Source organism: Stegostoma tigrinum, chromosome 8 (genome assembly GCF_030684315.1).
Source record: "Stegostoma tigrinum isolate sSteTig4 chromosome 8, sSteTig4.hap1, whole genome shotgun sequence".
Classification (NCBI taxonomy): domain Eukaryota; kingdom Metazoa; phylum Chordata; class Chondrichthyes; order Orectolobiformes; family Stegostomatidae; genus Stegostoma; species Stegostoma tigrinum.
Window position 1 is genome coordinate 33,572,077 of NC_081361.1, and position 13,850 is coordinate 33,585,926.

Genomic DNA, 13,850 nt, shown 5'->3' on the forward strand with positions numbered 1-13,850 from the left:
CGCTATCAACAGGTGAAAGTTATGGCGTCACTCCTGCCCAAAGTATGCTGAAGATATATAACCACTTTGCTGGCTGTCCAACAATGCACACCTGTTGAATAGGCTAAATTTCCACAGTCACCTGCAAGTATTTCAGCCTAGGCCAGTTGAGGCCTTTCCCGTTTGAAGCCTCTAGCTCTGCTGACCTCCCAGTTTACCACCAGGATATTGCATTAATGGACACAAAGGCTTGCATACTTGGCAGGGGGTAGCTGTTACCCAATCAGTGAAATATTGGTGCCAATATATAGGTGTCCTTCACTGAGGCCTTAACCACCTTATGTACCTCTCCACACAACCCCAGGACATTTCCTCAGGGGCAGGACTCGACAAGGAGCCATCCCTTCCATATCTGAGGTCCCCTGTCACTTGGAATCCCCCGTAGGGAGCTCAAGCATGCTTTGATATATTTAAGGTTCCAAAAGTCTGAGAGTTTTTAGTATTCATTCATGGGATGTGGGCACCATTGGCCGGGCCCATCCCTGGTTGCCCTTGAAAAGGTGGTGGTGGGCTGCCCACCTTAAACCACTGCAGTCCGTGCGTTGCAGGTTGACCGACAACGCTGTGAGAGAGTTCCAAGATTTTAACCCAGCTCCACTGAATGAACAGCGATCTATTTCCAAGTCGGTAGGGTGAATGGCTTGGAGAGGCTAGTGTTTCTATATATCTGCTTCCCTTTTCCTTCTGGATGGTACTGGTCATGATTATGGATAGTGCTGTCTAAGAAGCCTTATTGAATTGCTTCAGTGCATTTTGTAGATTGTCAGCAGCAGCAGCAAACTGCCAGGGCTGGAAGGAGCAGGTGCTTGTGGATATTGTATCTATTGGTGCTGCTAAAGTTTAGCAGCTAGTTGTAGTTTTGCAGTTCATCGAAGACTCTTTTGCTGCTCACCCAAAACAACGCGACCAGATACCTATTAGTTTGCACAGATTATCTGGAGCTGAGAGCAAAGAACTCCATCCTTCAGTTGACAACACCTGAATCCATGGATGAGGAAGACTGATTGAACCTTTCTTGACTGTACTGTCCATGTTCAGATAACTGCATTATCAAAACACACAATTAGTATGATTGCGTGGTACTATGACCAGTTTGGACTATCATGAAAAAGTGTCACAGTTCCTCTGGTGCAAGGTAGTGTAGGCCAAAATAACTAAATTTACCAAATGGCCCCAAAAGAGAAATCAATAAAATTCCAAATTTTTGGCTTTCACTTTAAAACAAATCAAAATTAACGTGCAATTAAACATGAGTTAATAGATGGTAGATATTTCAATTAAAAAGGTCAATTTCAATTTGTACAGTTGATGCAAAGTTACATCTTGTACAAGTATTCACATCACTCCCCACATTTTAAAGCCTTTATAAACTTTCCTTAGCTTACTTCTTTTGGGTCAAAGGTCATCACCAAACCACATCAGACCGAGAGTCACTATGACCATTGGAAGATTGATCAACAAGTTGTGAATTTTTTAAAAAAAAAACTTTGCTCTCCAGAACTTGCTGTTTGATTTATATGCATCTTGGTTTGCTTCAGCCGATACTTCACCCTAACCTACCAGGCTGTTTTTAAGAAACTCCCAGATTTTTACATTAATTGCCTGTTGAATAGCCACAGAAAGTCGAGCCTTTTAACAACTTGATAATGGGTAAGGAGTGTTAATAAAACTGCCTGGCTCAGGTGAATAAACCATGGAGTCTGTTTTGTAATTCATTCACAGGATGAGGGTATCGCTGGCTAGGCCAGCATTTATTGCCTACCCCAGAGGACAGTTAAGAGTCAACCACATTGCTCTGAGATAATAAAGTGTGGAGCTGGATGAAAACAGCAGGCCAAGCAGCATCTCAGGAGCACAAAAGCTGATGTTTCAGGCCGAGACCCTTCATTAGAGATCATTGCTCTGAGTCTAGAGTCATATCCAAAAGGGACATGAGTGAACTTGATGGGTTTTTCCCCTCAATAATTGGCAATAGTCTCAGAGTCATCATTACACTCTCCATACTAGTTTTTTTCCTTAGTTGAATTCAAATTCCACCCTTTGCTTGGCAGGATTTGAACCCAGATATCCAGAATGTTACCTGGGTCTCCAGTTTAAGAGTTTAAGCAATAATACCATTAGGCCATTACTCCTTCTGGTAATGAGCTGTCCTTCTAAATTTAAATTTTAAAAAATCTTTCTAGCAACTCTCAATCCGATCTCATATGATGCAGAGCCACCTTTTTACCTACTGCTGTCTTTCCTACTTATTTGTTAATCCTTAAATCTCTTTTATGAATGAGATAGGTTGTTGGTGCTACTGTCTATTCAAGTTCTGTATGTCCCATCACCCACTGATCTCAGCCTGGATTTTTAGCAAGGTATGGAGCTGGAGACAGGATGGTGTAATGGTGCATGTCCTGCTCCTACAGATTTTGGTTTGTTGCCTGTGCAGTGCTCAGTCTGGATAACGGAAATTGTAGCAGTGGATTTATAAATAAACGCTAAAGATTAGTAGGCATTTAGAAATGATTAAAAGAAAGAGGCATGCAGTCAAACAGGAACTACATTAAAACACTTGAAATTCCTATTATCTATCTCATAACCACTCCTACTGCATACCTGGGAAATTGTTTACTGGCTAAAACACAACATGGATATCAACATAACATCTGACTCATATGGAGAATACAAGGAAGTTCCTATGAGAAAGGACAATAGTTGCCCCAAGGGTAAGTCAACAGAGTCCATAATGTTCAAATGATGGCACCACAGCTGAAAACGACTGATGAAAAGGTGTTGAACTGAAAGACAACAATGATTTCAACTGACACATGTACTTCCTTCCTAATTTCCTGGCTCAAGTGATGGCAGCTTGTCAAATATCTTGGCAAAAGCATTTAAATTAAACACTTCATTATGGGCTATATCTGAACTTAGTAGAGTATCAACCAAACCATCTTTGAGCTTAATGTTCAGGCTCCTCTTATGATTCACTGTATTAAGCCCCACAAATAGACCATGTGGACCTGGAAGATCACAGAGATTGTCCTCAGTCTGCACTGAGTTAGCGGATCTCAGCTGGGGCAAGGCAAATGGGACTTTAACAGACCCTACCAATCTGGAGTTAGAAAGGTGCAAATTATCACCATACCTCATTCCCAAGTGTTATACAGTGCCCCTGCTCAAACATGCTGGTGTGAATGGAAGTGTGGGTACAGGAATAAATCCTGCTGAGATTCCACCTGGTGATAAATAACCTGTTAGTACTCGCAAACTAGACTCACATCTATGAATTGGCCATGGGTGTAAGGCTCAGGAGGCCGTGAAAACACACTTAGCAAACATCTGATGCCTTCAAGAGTGATACAAGAAGAAGAAAACATTGCCAAGATAGAAAAAAATGCACCATAGCCAGAGCTTATTATTATTTAAAAAACATTTTAACACAGTGTATGTAGAATATTGACAGCATTATAAACGCAACACAATATTGTAAAAAAGTCTCCTCTGTGACATTAGTATCTGGTACTTGGCAGGACAGATCTGATTGTGGAAGTAACATTTCACAATTGTTTGAATTATATTGACAGGTCAGCATTGAGTATGGTAAATGTAAGGTTTGTGTTTAAGAGATCACTATGACACAATGCAATGTTTTCTCAAAGGGAGAGTCAAAATTGTTAACACACAAACTATACAAACCAAAAGTGATAGAAAAGACTAGTATCTACAATATTTATAATGTTAAAATCATAATTAATTTCTTCCTGTACATACGCCAGTATGTAGAATAAATTTACATTTTAGCTTAAAAGATGGTCGTTCAAAGGTCACTGTAGATTGAAGCCACTCCCCTGTCTCAAAAGGGGAAAAAAGATAGGAATATGCCACACTGTCATTGATCCATGTCCTTTCCTTGGTGGGGTGCTAACAATGGACTGAATGGGTCTTTCAAAAGCTCAGAAACTGAGTGTCTCAAACACTAGAAGTGCAAACCACAACACAGGATGTTGGCACCAACACAACGCATCTCCTGATCTGCAAGAGGAACTTACTGAACTTATCAGAAGTCATGTGGTGAAGGTACTGTTTGTTGCTAACTTTAAAAATCACCCAAAGGCAGTTCAACTGTCAGGGAGCCAAGCCACGAATTAGCCGTAAGCCATAAAGAAACGTCTTGAAAGCACGAGATCCCGTGAGACAAAGGGGCTACCCCAACCTGCTTCACCTTTAGGTTCAACTGAGCAGCAATCTCCTCGAAAACTGACGACAATTAACCGCAAAGCATGCTGGGAACCCAGTGCTGTACAATATCTTCATGTCAACTTTCACTCAATGCACCACACTTGCTTCATGGAAGAGGGGAGAAGTGCATTACATTTACCTTTGTACAAATCTATCTACAATAGGATTGATCAATCAAGTGGGTGATCTTATGTTCAGGGGAAGTGTGTCAGAATTCCTTATTTTAAGCTCACAAAACTTTCTGCTTTATGACTTAATTGGGATCCACACTCAGAAAACACCCACGTCTTTTATATAAAAACAGAAATTGTTACAGCCAGTAAAAGGAACACAAAGTTTGCACAGCACATTCTCGCAATCTCTGCATGGATTTCCTCTGGGTGCTCCAGTTCCCTCCCACAGTCCAAAGACGTGCAGGTTCGGTGGATTGGCCATGCTAAATTGTCCATAGGGTTCAGGACTGTGCTGGTTAAGTGGATTCTTCATAGGAAATGCGGGGTCTCAGGGTTAGGGGAGGGGGCTGGGTCTGCTTGGGATGCTCTTCAGAGGGTCGATGTGGACTCGATGGCCTGAATGGCCCGTTTCCACAACGTAAGGCTTCTTTGATTCAATCCGTGCCGGTACGAAGTAAGCAAGACCAAAAAAATTGCAAAAATAATCAATTTTCAGATAATGTGCACAGTTGCATGGCGATCAGTGCAATTTTCAATACTTTCTCTGAACACACTGCTGCCTCAGTATTTTCAGTCGCCTCTTGGAAGGAACCCATCTCTTTGGCGAGCACCTGCTTGTTTGAAGAGCAGAGAGACAAAAACATTATTTTGTACAACAGAACAGCTTCTTAAAATGACGTTACAAATTGAACACAAGGAGCAGAAATTAAGTCACCTGATGATGCAAAACTGGGAGTATATCCACCATCCCAATCTCTGGGATCCTGGAGGGAATAAAGTACCTAATTGGGGGGCTGTGGTGGGGGGGGGGGGGGGGGGTGCCTCCTACTGTTGTTGCTTTGAGTTTGCGGAGGAGTAATCCCCCTGCTGCATCACCACAAAAGGACAGAAATCCCCCTGGGTGGGTGGGTGGGGGGTGGAGACTAGGATCTCCATTACCCAGCCATGTCACTGACCGCGGTGGCTACCCCAGTACGGTCCTAAGGCAAAATCCCTAAATCTCCAGAACGGGACATGCAGGTGGGGCGAGATTTACAGGGAGTGGATTACTGTGTGACTTGGTGTGACAGGAGACTACGTGCAAAGGGAAGTAGGTAGCTCTCGGCTGGCACATGCATCTGGATGCCAGGTCCCTCAACTCAGGCGCTGAGGGCCTGTACGTGCGAATGCCTTTCTCTTGTTAGTCACCATGTTGCTCACCCATTGAATGCTGGCAGTCAGTGGGTGGGATTAGGCTTTAAGTGAACCGCTTACAGGCATCAATTGGTGAATGGACACGAAGGCTGTCCACACGACTACCTTTCCTCACTTTAACAAGGACGGTTTGCACACGGAGTAACCTCCTGTACAAGTAAGTGCCACCTCATCTCGCAGCCCCACCCTCAGGGGGTGGAGAGGCACCAAATCCCCACCCCCTACCTTTTCAATGAAAATAATGAAAATCCGTCTGTCTTAACTCACAAATATTTCTGATCCCTCATGAGCCAGTCAACAGGCTTCCCCTGCAATGCCTTGAGTGCATTTTTTCATAAGAGTCCTTGCAGTATGGAAGCCATGTGGCCCATTAGGTCCAAACCGACCAGCCCCAATCCTTGCAATCCTGCATCCTGCATTGGCTAGTCCACCTAAACACTATGGTCAATCCACCTAATCTGCCTGGCGGGGGTGGGGTGGAACTGAAGCACCCGGAGGAAACCCACACAGACACGGGGAGAATGAGCAAACACAACACAGACAGTTGCCTGAGAGTGGAATCGAATCCAGGTCCCTGGCGCTGTGAGGCTGCAAAACTAATCACTGACACACTGAGGTGCCCTTGTGTACCCTTTCTTGAAACTAAATAATAGCTTAGAAGGATTAGCAGTTTTTGGGAAAACCACAGGCTCGCTGCTGAAATTGAAAACACAGTCCGAACTCAAAACACAACAAGACAAATCACACAGCCAAATGGAATTTTAGTTCAAAGTAAGGCAATAGTAATAAGCTATTCCACTTACCCTGAGGTAAATAAATATTTGCTTACTGAATACTATGCAATCACATTTTAATCATTTCTTTTTATTCCTTCATTTGCTTTCAAACATTTTTATCTAGCGAGAACGGGTCGTTATAGCAGGTGCCATGGTAGGCTCAGTGAATGCAATAAAGCTGGAGTGAGACAATAAAAGTACAGGGTTTTTAAGAGGAAGAAAAGCTGGAGACATTACGCCACTGCAGGTCAACAGATGTATGATTACAGTGAACCTGTGTGGACTGAAATGAAATACAATATGTGTTTGTTAAAGGTAAAAGGGTCACAGTATTTGTCACAGTCAGCGATGGAGGCTGCTATAAAGAGTTCTCGTCACAAACACACTCTCTCAAAGCAGTTTCTTTTTACCCTTTTTTTTGTCAATTCTGAGTCAGAGAATCGCAAGGGAGTTCCATTCTATTGTACTTACTTCACCACAACTTCAACAGCAGCAGCAAGCAAAAATGACTGGAGGAAAGCCTCACAAAAAGAAACATGCGTAAATATAGAGCCACCCTCCCCAACCCAATGCCAGGAGCAAAGCGCAAATAAACGTCAATGTTTCTTCCCACCCTCCACGAGCAAGGAAACCTCCGCATCTGTGCCTCAGACTTTCATTCCTTTGTCTGCATGGAGACAGGAGGATTCTGTCAGCTCTAGTAACGTACAAGGGCTGCCCATTTTCAGAGCGCAGGTGGAGGGGTGGGGGGTGTGTGCAAGATTAAAACTCGGGGTGGATGATTTGTGAAGACGTGAAGTAGATGCCCCTTGCTGAGGCAGAACGCCTCGGAACTTCCAACACCACGTTCAAAGTTTAAAAATAAGAAGATTACAGCATGAAGCATCCCTCCTGCCTTCACCATTCACTCTCCATGAAACTCCATGCCTGCTAACATTGCTTACACACACTGCCATGGCATCCACTTCCTCAATGCCAGCTTGTGCCCTGTGCAAAACACCTATGGTCTTCAGACTCTCCATAGAGAGGTGAGGGCCTTGTGGTATTATTGCTAGACAATATGTCGTGAAACTCAGCTAATGTTCCGGGGACCAGGGTTCTAATCCTGACACGCTAGAGGGTGGAATTTGAACTTATTAATTAAAAAACAAATTGGAATTAAGAATCTACCGATGATCACGATTGTCAGGCAGAACTTATCTGGCTCACTCATGTCCTTCAGAGAAGAAAATCTGCCATCCTCATCTGGTCTGGCCTATGTGTGACTCCAGGCCCACAGCAAGTGGTTGACTCTCAAAAGCCCTCTGAAATGGCCTAGCAAGCCACTCAGTTCAAGGACACTAAGGAGTGGGCAATAAATGCTGGCCAGCCAAGCAACGCCCATGCCCCATAACGGAATTTTAAAAATTCCCTGTACCAATCATTATGCCCCTCATCATCATGCTAATACATGCCCTGTGACCCATACCTTGCCACTTGTTGGCCATTATGTAAAATGATGCTGTCCCATTCCTCCAACACCACCCTTTGCCTTTCATCTGCTAATTCGTCCAGTAACCATCTCAGGACCCATGGACGGATAAGAAAAAATATAGTTCTATGAAATGAGCTAGACTGTAATGCAGACTTCATTATATTGATAAAAATAAAACAAATTCATAACAACACATTTATTACAGTTAAGTTCCCTCACCTCAGTAAAGTTTTAGAAGAACAAACATTTAATTCAAGTGCTATAGGCATAGGAATTTAGAGTCCCGTGTGAGAAGAGTCCACAATCACTTGTAGCTATCGATAAAACTGTGAAATGGAAGGCAATGTCTGTGATCCTTGTGAAATCAGTCATGTCACACTCATCCAACAATGAAAATCCTCATGCTAATGTATGCGGACAGAACTAGAAAACAATCCATTTTAAAAAGTGGTTTGCCTTGGAGTTTGAATGCCTGACGGTCTTTGACAGCTCCTTTGACAGAGTGATGCCCCCAAAGAAAGAATGCACTGTTTACACACAAGCCTGCCTACATTTACCAATTCCCATGACCCCCTGTTCTCTCTCAAAAGGTGCTTTACCTCTTCCAAAGGGCATTTATCACCGCAAAAACAGTCCCGGGACCAGATCCAAAGGGGAACCTTGGCTATCTACACAAATCCATCAAGGTTCAGACTTCTCTTAATTGGTCAATGATATTCACTTTTGGTTTCAGGCACTTACTTCACTAAAATCACTCAGGAGTGGACAATGCTATTGAGTTACAAGGCCAGCCAGATCTGGAAGGTGAATCCCAAGCCGACTCCATTCCCATCTCGCAAAATTGGTAAAGCTGGGTAAGCTCCCTGACATGGCAAAACTCAGGACCCAAGTCTTTTAAATTTTCTTGGCAATCCATACTTACCAGTTACCACATCCAAATCTTACCTGTCCCTTACCCAATCACTATTTTCAAAATAAATGTTTGTGTTGTGTCAATTTATTCATACTGCCCCAATTCAATGTGCTATACAGGTAAAGTACCACCCTTTCTTCTTCCAGAACTCATTTCTTCTTCCCAACCCACTGGTTTCTCTGATAATCATGATCCTTGGAAATAATTTAATGTTTCCATCTGATTCCCACGGAAATATTGTCATAAATTCCAACACACGCCAGAAGCTTTTAAATAACTTATATTTTTGCAGCAATTCTTACCTCGGGAACATGCAGGTAATTCTCTTGCACAATTCAATACTGTACATTGTGAATGGCCTGGAAGTTCCATTCATTTTGATACAACAATGCACACTTCAACAATGCAAATTGTACATACTTATAATCAAGTGGCACATCCATTTAATATTTTACCTTGACCGAGTCAGCTTTGTGGTCTTCTGCACACATTCTAAAAACTTCTCAATGCTATTTATGGGTGAGATGTTTCCTCTGTCATACAGCAAAACCTAAAGACAAATAGATAAATAGACAGTAAATGCCTTTAAAATGAATCACCTTCTGAAAGTGGCTGCAGGCCGCTATAACCTGCAGAAGACCTGTGTGTTACAATTCACTTTTGCTGCAAAACACATTAAAAGGTGAAAAAAGGTTTCTCAAGATACCACAGAGATGTTAATAATGGACAGCCGGAGTTGACAAGGGATCAGAAAACTCCAGTTAAGGGCTATACAGGGACAGCAGGGCACTTTTCAATGCGAGTTCCGATACCCCGCAGTGTACAGTTGAGGTTTGGGAAGGCTGCTTCTACAAGATCACACATAATCTATTTCTTGACATCAAAACTGTCATGACAGAACAGGAAAAGATCTGAGATAATGGGAACTGCAGATGCTGGAGATTCCAAGATAATAAAATGTGAGGCTGGATGAACACAGCAGGCCAAGCAGCATCTCAGGAGCACGTGCTCCTGAGATGCTGCTTGGCCTGCTGTGTTCATCCAGGAAAAGATCTGACCCTTGTTTTGATCGAGGGTCCCACTTGAAACATTAACTTTTTCTTTTCTGTGAATTTCCAGCCTTTTTGACAATGTTTATGATTTACAACTGTCGGCCTCTCCGATTACCTGCAGTAAATGGTGTTTTACAAACCAACAAGTGAAAAGAGAGTGTTTTAAAGAGACATTGACCTAGAAAATAATATTAAATTAGATGATGACAACTATGTGCAGTGTTCAGTAAAGCACGTTTTCAGACACATTTGGGTTTTAAGTAAAAAGCAGTCCCTGGTTTGTGAACAGGTTCCATTCCATCATGAAAACAATGCAAGACAATATAGAAGGAGTCACTTCTGAGTACAGGAAGTATTCGAGCACTCATAAGTTCATAAACTGAGGATCCCCTGTAATACTAAATAATTCAGTGCCAAAGTAGAAAGCACGTCGTAAAAAGTATCACAATTGACTACGGACACTAGTTTCAAGCTAATTGACTTACACAACACAAAACTGAAATGAAAGAGATTACAAATCAATGCAAGGGGTGGTAACCAAACATTCTATATGTAAAGTGGGTATCATAGGGTCAGGTCTCGACGCCCATCACACCCCTATTTGGTCACCCATGTTGAGTTCACCATGTTGTACAGTGGCTGGTTCAGCCTTCCAAGTGACAGGCCAATTGTTTCACATTGTCCTGATCCAGCCTTGTGCCAAAATTCAAACCTTTAAAGCAAACATAGCACTTACCTGACTTGTTCTGTTGCCAGTCAGCATAAAGAATGTCATTCCTCCAGTTTATCTGAACTACATGACCACCTGCACCTCACCACCCTATTTCTCCGAATCCAGTATTCTGCAATATGTTCGCCACAAATCTTGTGTAGCTCCATGGGAATCTAAATGTAGCTAACCGCATTCTTTTCTGGGTAATTAAAAATGATTAACAGACATAGGGGCAGATGATCACAATGTGCCCACTTATTCTTGTTATAGAATGGTAAGGCAAAAAGCTGTGTGTGTGTGTTTTTTTGTTTCTTCCGTATTTGAAGCTGTCAATGTTTTCTGTTTTTATTTCAAATTTCCAAGATTTGCACCTGCTTTTGATTTTGTACCTAGAATCCCACTCTTCTCCTTTATCTGTCATGTTTTATCCTAATCCTCTCGTACACAGCCAATAATTCCATCATTACTCTTTCAAAGTACTTATTGCTTAAAATAGATTAAACTTCATGAAAGACTGCAGTTAAATAATACCTCAGTGCTGTGCAGATTTTAACTCCATGCCTTATAAAATGTCTTATGGTTGAAGCAACAAGGTAAAAGATATGTGTTAAGTGTGTCTTTCTGGTCACAAAAATACCTTCAGCATGACTGTACATCAAGGCAGCTATGCATAAAGTGTATTCATTTGGTGTAAATCCGAATCGTCAATTACCTTACCCTGAAGAAGTCAACAACGAATGGATTAAGCAATGCTGAAAGCACATATAAATGTATTTCTATTACATGTAGGTGCAGATAATGCCAACAGAGGATTCAATCATTTTACTGGCTGAAATACTCCGTGGAGCCTACCTCCTCTCCTTCCCCAAAGAGAAGTCAGAATATACAGTCATGATTAGCAACTGTCAATGGACTGCAGCAAAAGCAGAGAAACACTCTGCGCTAGTCATCCCCTGCAGCTGCCAAGATAACCAGACACCTGGGATCATGCAAAACTTTGGCTGTGTGGGCAGCAGCCCCACATTCCCACGAGTAGGTTTAGCTGTAAAAAGCGTGATCCTTAAAAGCACTTACCTCCTGAACATTGTCGATCAACGGAGTGCTCACTATAATTTGAGACACAACAAAGGCTATATTGGCCTGTTGGGGCACGTCCCCTGTTATCCCACAGTACCCAGCCTGCCGTCTGACTGCACCATGAATGTGGCTAGTGTCACACCACAATATTAATGACAAGAATTTGTTGCACTTTAAAACATTATGTCCATTCCAGCTGTCACAACACACAATCTATCAGCTGGGATCAAATGCACTTGGGGTTAACAAAGCGTGGAGCTGGATGAACACAGCAGGCCAAGCAGCATCTCAGGAGCACAAAAGCTGACGTTTCGGGCCTGGACCCTTCATCAGAGAGCTCTCTGATGAAGGGTCTAGGCCCAAAACGTCAGCTTTTGTGCTCCTGAGATGCTGCACAAAAGCTGACGTTTCGGGCCTGGACCCTTCATCAGAGAGCTCTCTGATGAAGGGTCTAGGCCCAAAACGTCAGCTTTTGTGCTCCTGAGATGCTGCTTGGCCTGCTGTGTTCATCCAGCTCCACGCTTTGTTATCTTGGATTCTCCAGCATCTGCAGTTCCCATTATCTCTGCACTTGGGGTTACTCAGTTTAGGTGCAAGGTGAAAACTATCATTATGGAGATCAAAGGCTAAGGGCATAGAAGCAACAAAGTTATTTGGTCCATCAACTTTGTTAGTCACGACAGTTCCACCTCTTGAATGCACAGTCCTCATCCAATCTCCAAACAGAACACAGAACATAGGACAGTACAGCACAGTACAGGCCCTTCAACCCACTAGGTTGTGCCAACCTATAATCCTTTAACAAGTTTTATTCCCGTGTAATTGTCTATCTGACTTTGAGCTATCTTGGTTGGTTTCACTTAGAAAACCTCTCAGGCCACTTGATCTACATTCTCACAGCCTTCTGTTGGTTATTTTCACCCTCCAAATTGGTTTAGCTTTCATTTTAAGGTGTTCTCCTGTTATAAAATGGAAATGTTCTCTACTATAAATTCAGCAGTTCCCTTTTCTGTTTTAAACCCAACCAGCAGCCCACCCTTTGACCTTTTCAACTCAAATTATTTGGTCCAATTTTATCCAGTATCTCATCATTCACCTCCAGTATTACCCGCTGATTTACTGGCCCGTATGCTCTTCCCCAGGTCGGGTATCCTATACTTGGGTTAAACCCGGAAGGCTAATGCCGCATTTACCCTTTTCCTTATTTGGGTGCACCTACACACCCACCATAAAAGACTAATGCATTCAAAAAACACTTTTTTTTTCTCCATCTTCAATACATCTATCATTCTATATTCAGTAAGAACAGAGAAGATGGTAAGAGGGGGAGGTGTGGCATTGTTGGTCAAGGACAGTATTACAGTGGCAGAAAGGATGTTTGGGGACTCATCAACTGAGGTAGTATGGGCTGAGGTTAGAAACAGGAAAGGAGAGGTCACCCTGTTGGGAGTTTTCTATAGGCCTCCAAATAGTTCCAGAGATGTAGAGGAAAGGGTAGCAAAGATGATTCTCAATAGGAGTGAGAGAGAAAGGGTAGTTGTCATGTTCAACTTTCCAAATATTGACTGGGAACACTATAGTTCGAGTACGACAGATGGGTCAGTTTTTGTCCAGAGTGTGCAGGAGGGCTTCTTGACACAGTATGTAGATAGGCCAACAAGGGGCGAAGCCACATTAGATTTGGTACTGGGTAATGAGCCTGGCCAGGTGTTAGATTTGGAGGTAGGTGAGCACTTTGGTGATAGCGATCACAATTCTGTTATGTTTACTTTAGTGATGGAAAGGGACAGGTGTATACCACTGGGCAAGAGTTATAGCTGAGGGAAAGGCAATTACGATGAGACTAGGCAAGATTTAGGGAGCATAGGGTGGGGAAGGAAACTCCAGGGGAATGGGCACATTAGAAATGTGGAGCTTATTCCAGGAAAAGCTACTGTGTGTTCTAGATAAGTATGTACCTGTCAGTCAGGCAGGAAGCTGTACAGCACGGGAGCCGTGGTTTACGAAGGAGGTGGAATCTCTGGTCAAGAGGAAGAAGAAGGCTCATGTTAGGATGAGATGTGAAGGCTCAGTTAGGGCGCTTGAGGGCTACGAGGTAGCCAGGAAAGACCTAAAGAGAGAGCTCAGAAGAGCCAGGAGGAGACATGAGAAGTTGTTGGCGGATAGGATCAGGGTAAACCCTAAGGCTTTCTATAGGTATTTAAGGAATAAAA

The 13,850-nt window shown here is 42.8% G+C and overlaps 1 protein-coding gene across 3 annotated transcripts in view; it reads right to left on the minus strand.

Moving 5' to 3' along the window:
- Window positions 1–3,475: 3,475 nt before the first annotated feature.
- LOC125456637 (eIF-2-alpha kinase GCN2-like) overlaps window positions 3,476–13,850 on the minus strand; it is a 68,097-nt gene continuing 57,722 nt past the window's right edge. For 2 of the 3 annotated variants that reach the window (XM_048539951.2, XM_059647781.1), the window contains 2 exons: window positions 9,252–9,346; window positions 3,476–5,053 (listed from right to left, as the gene is read on the minus strand). In XM_048539951.2, the coding sequence (XP_048395908.2) occupies window positions 4,972–5,053; window positions 9,252–9,346 (177 nt within the window). In that variant the 3' untranslated portion in view covers window positions 3,476–4,971. The remainder of the gene's footprint in view (window positions 5,054–9,251; window positions 9,347–13,850) is intronic. The other variant, XM_048539952.2, reaches the window with a different exon arrangement.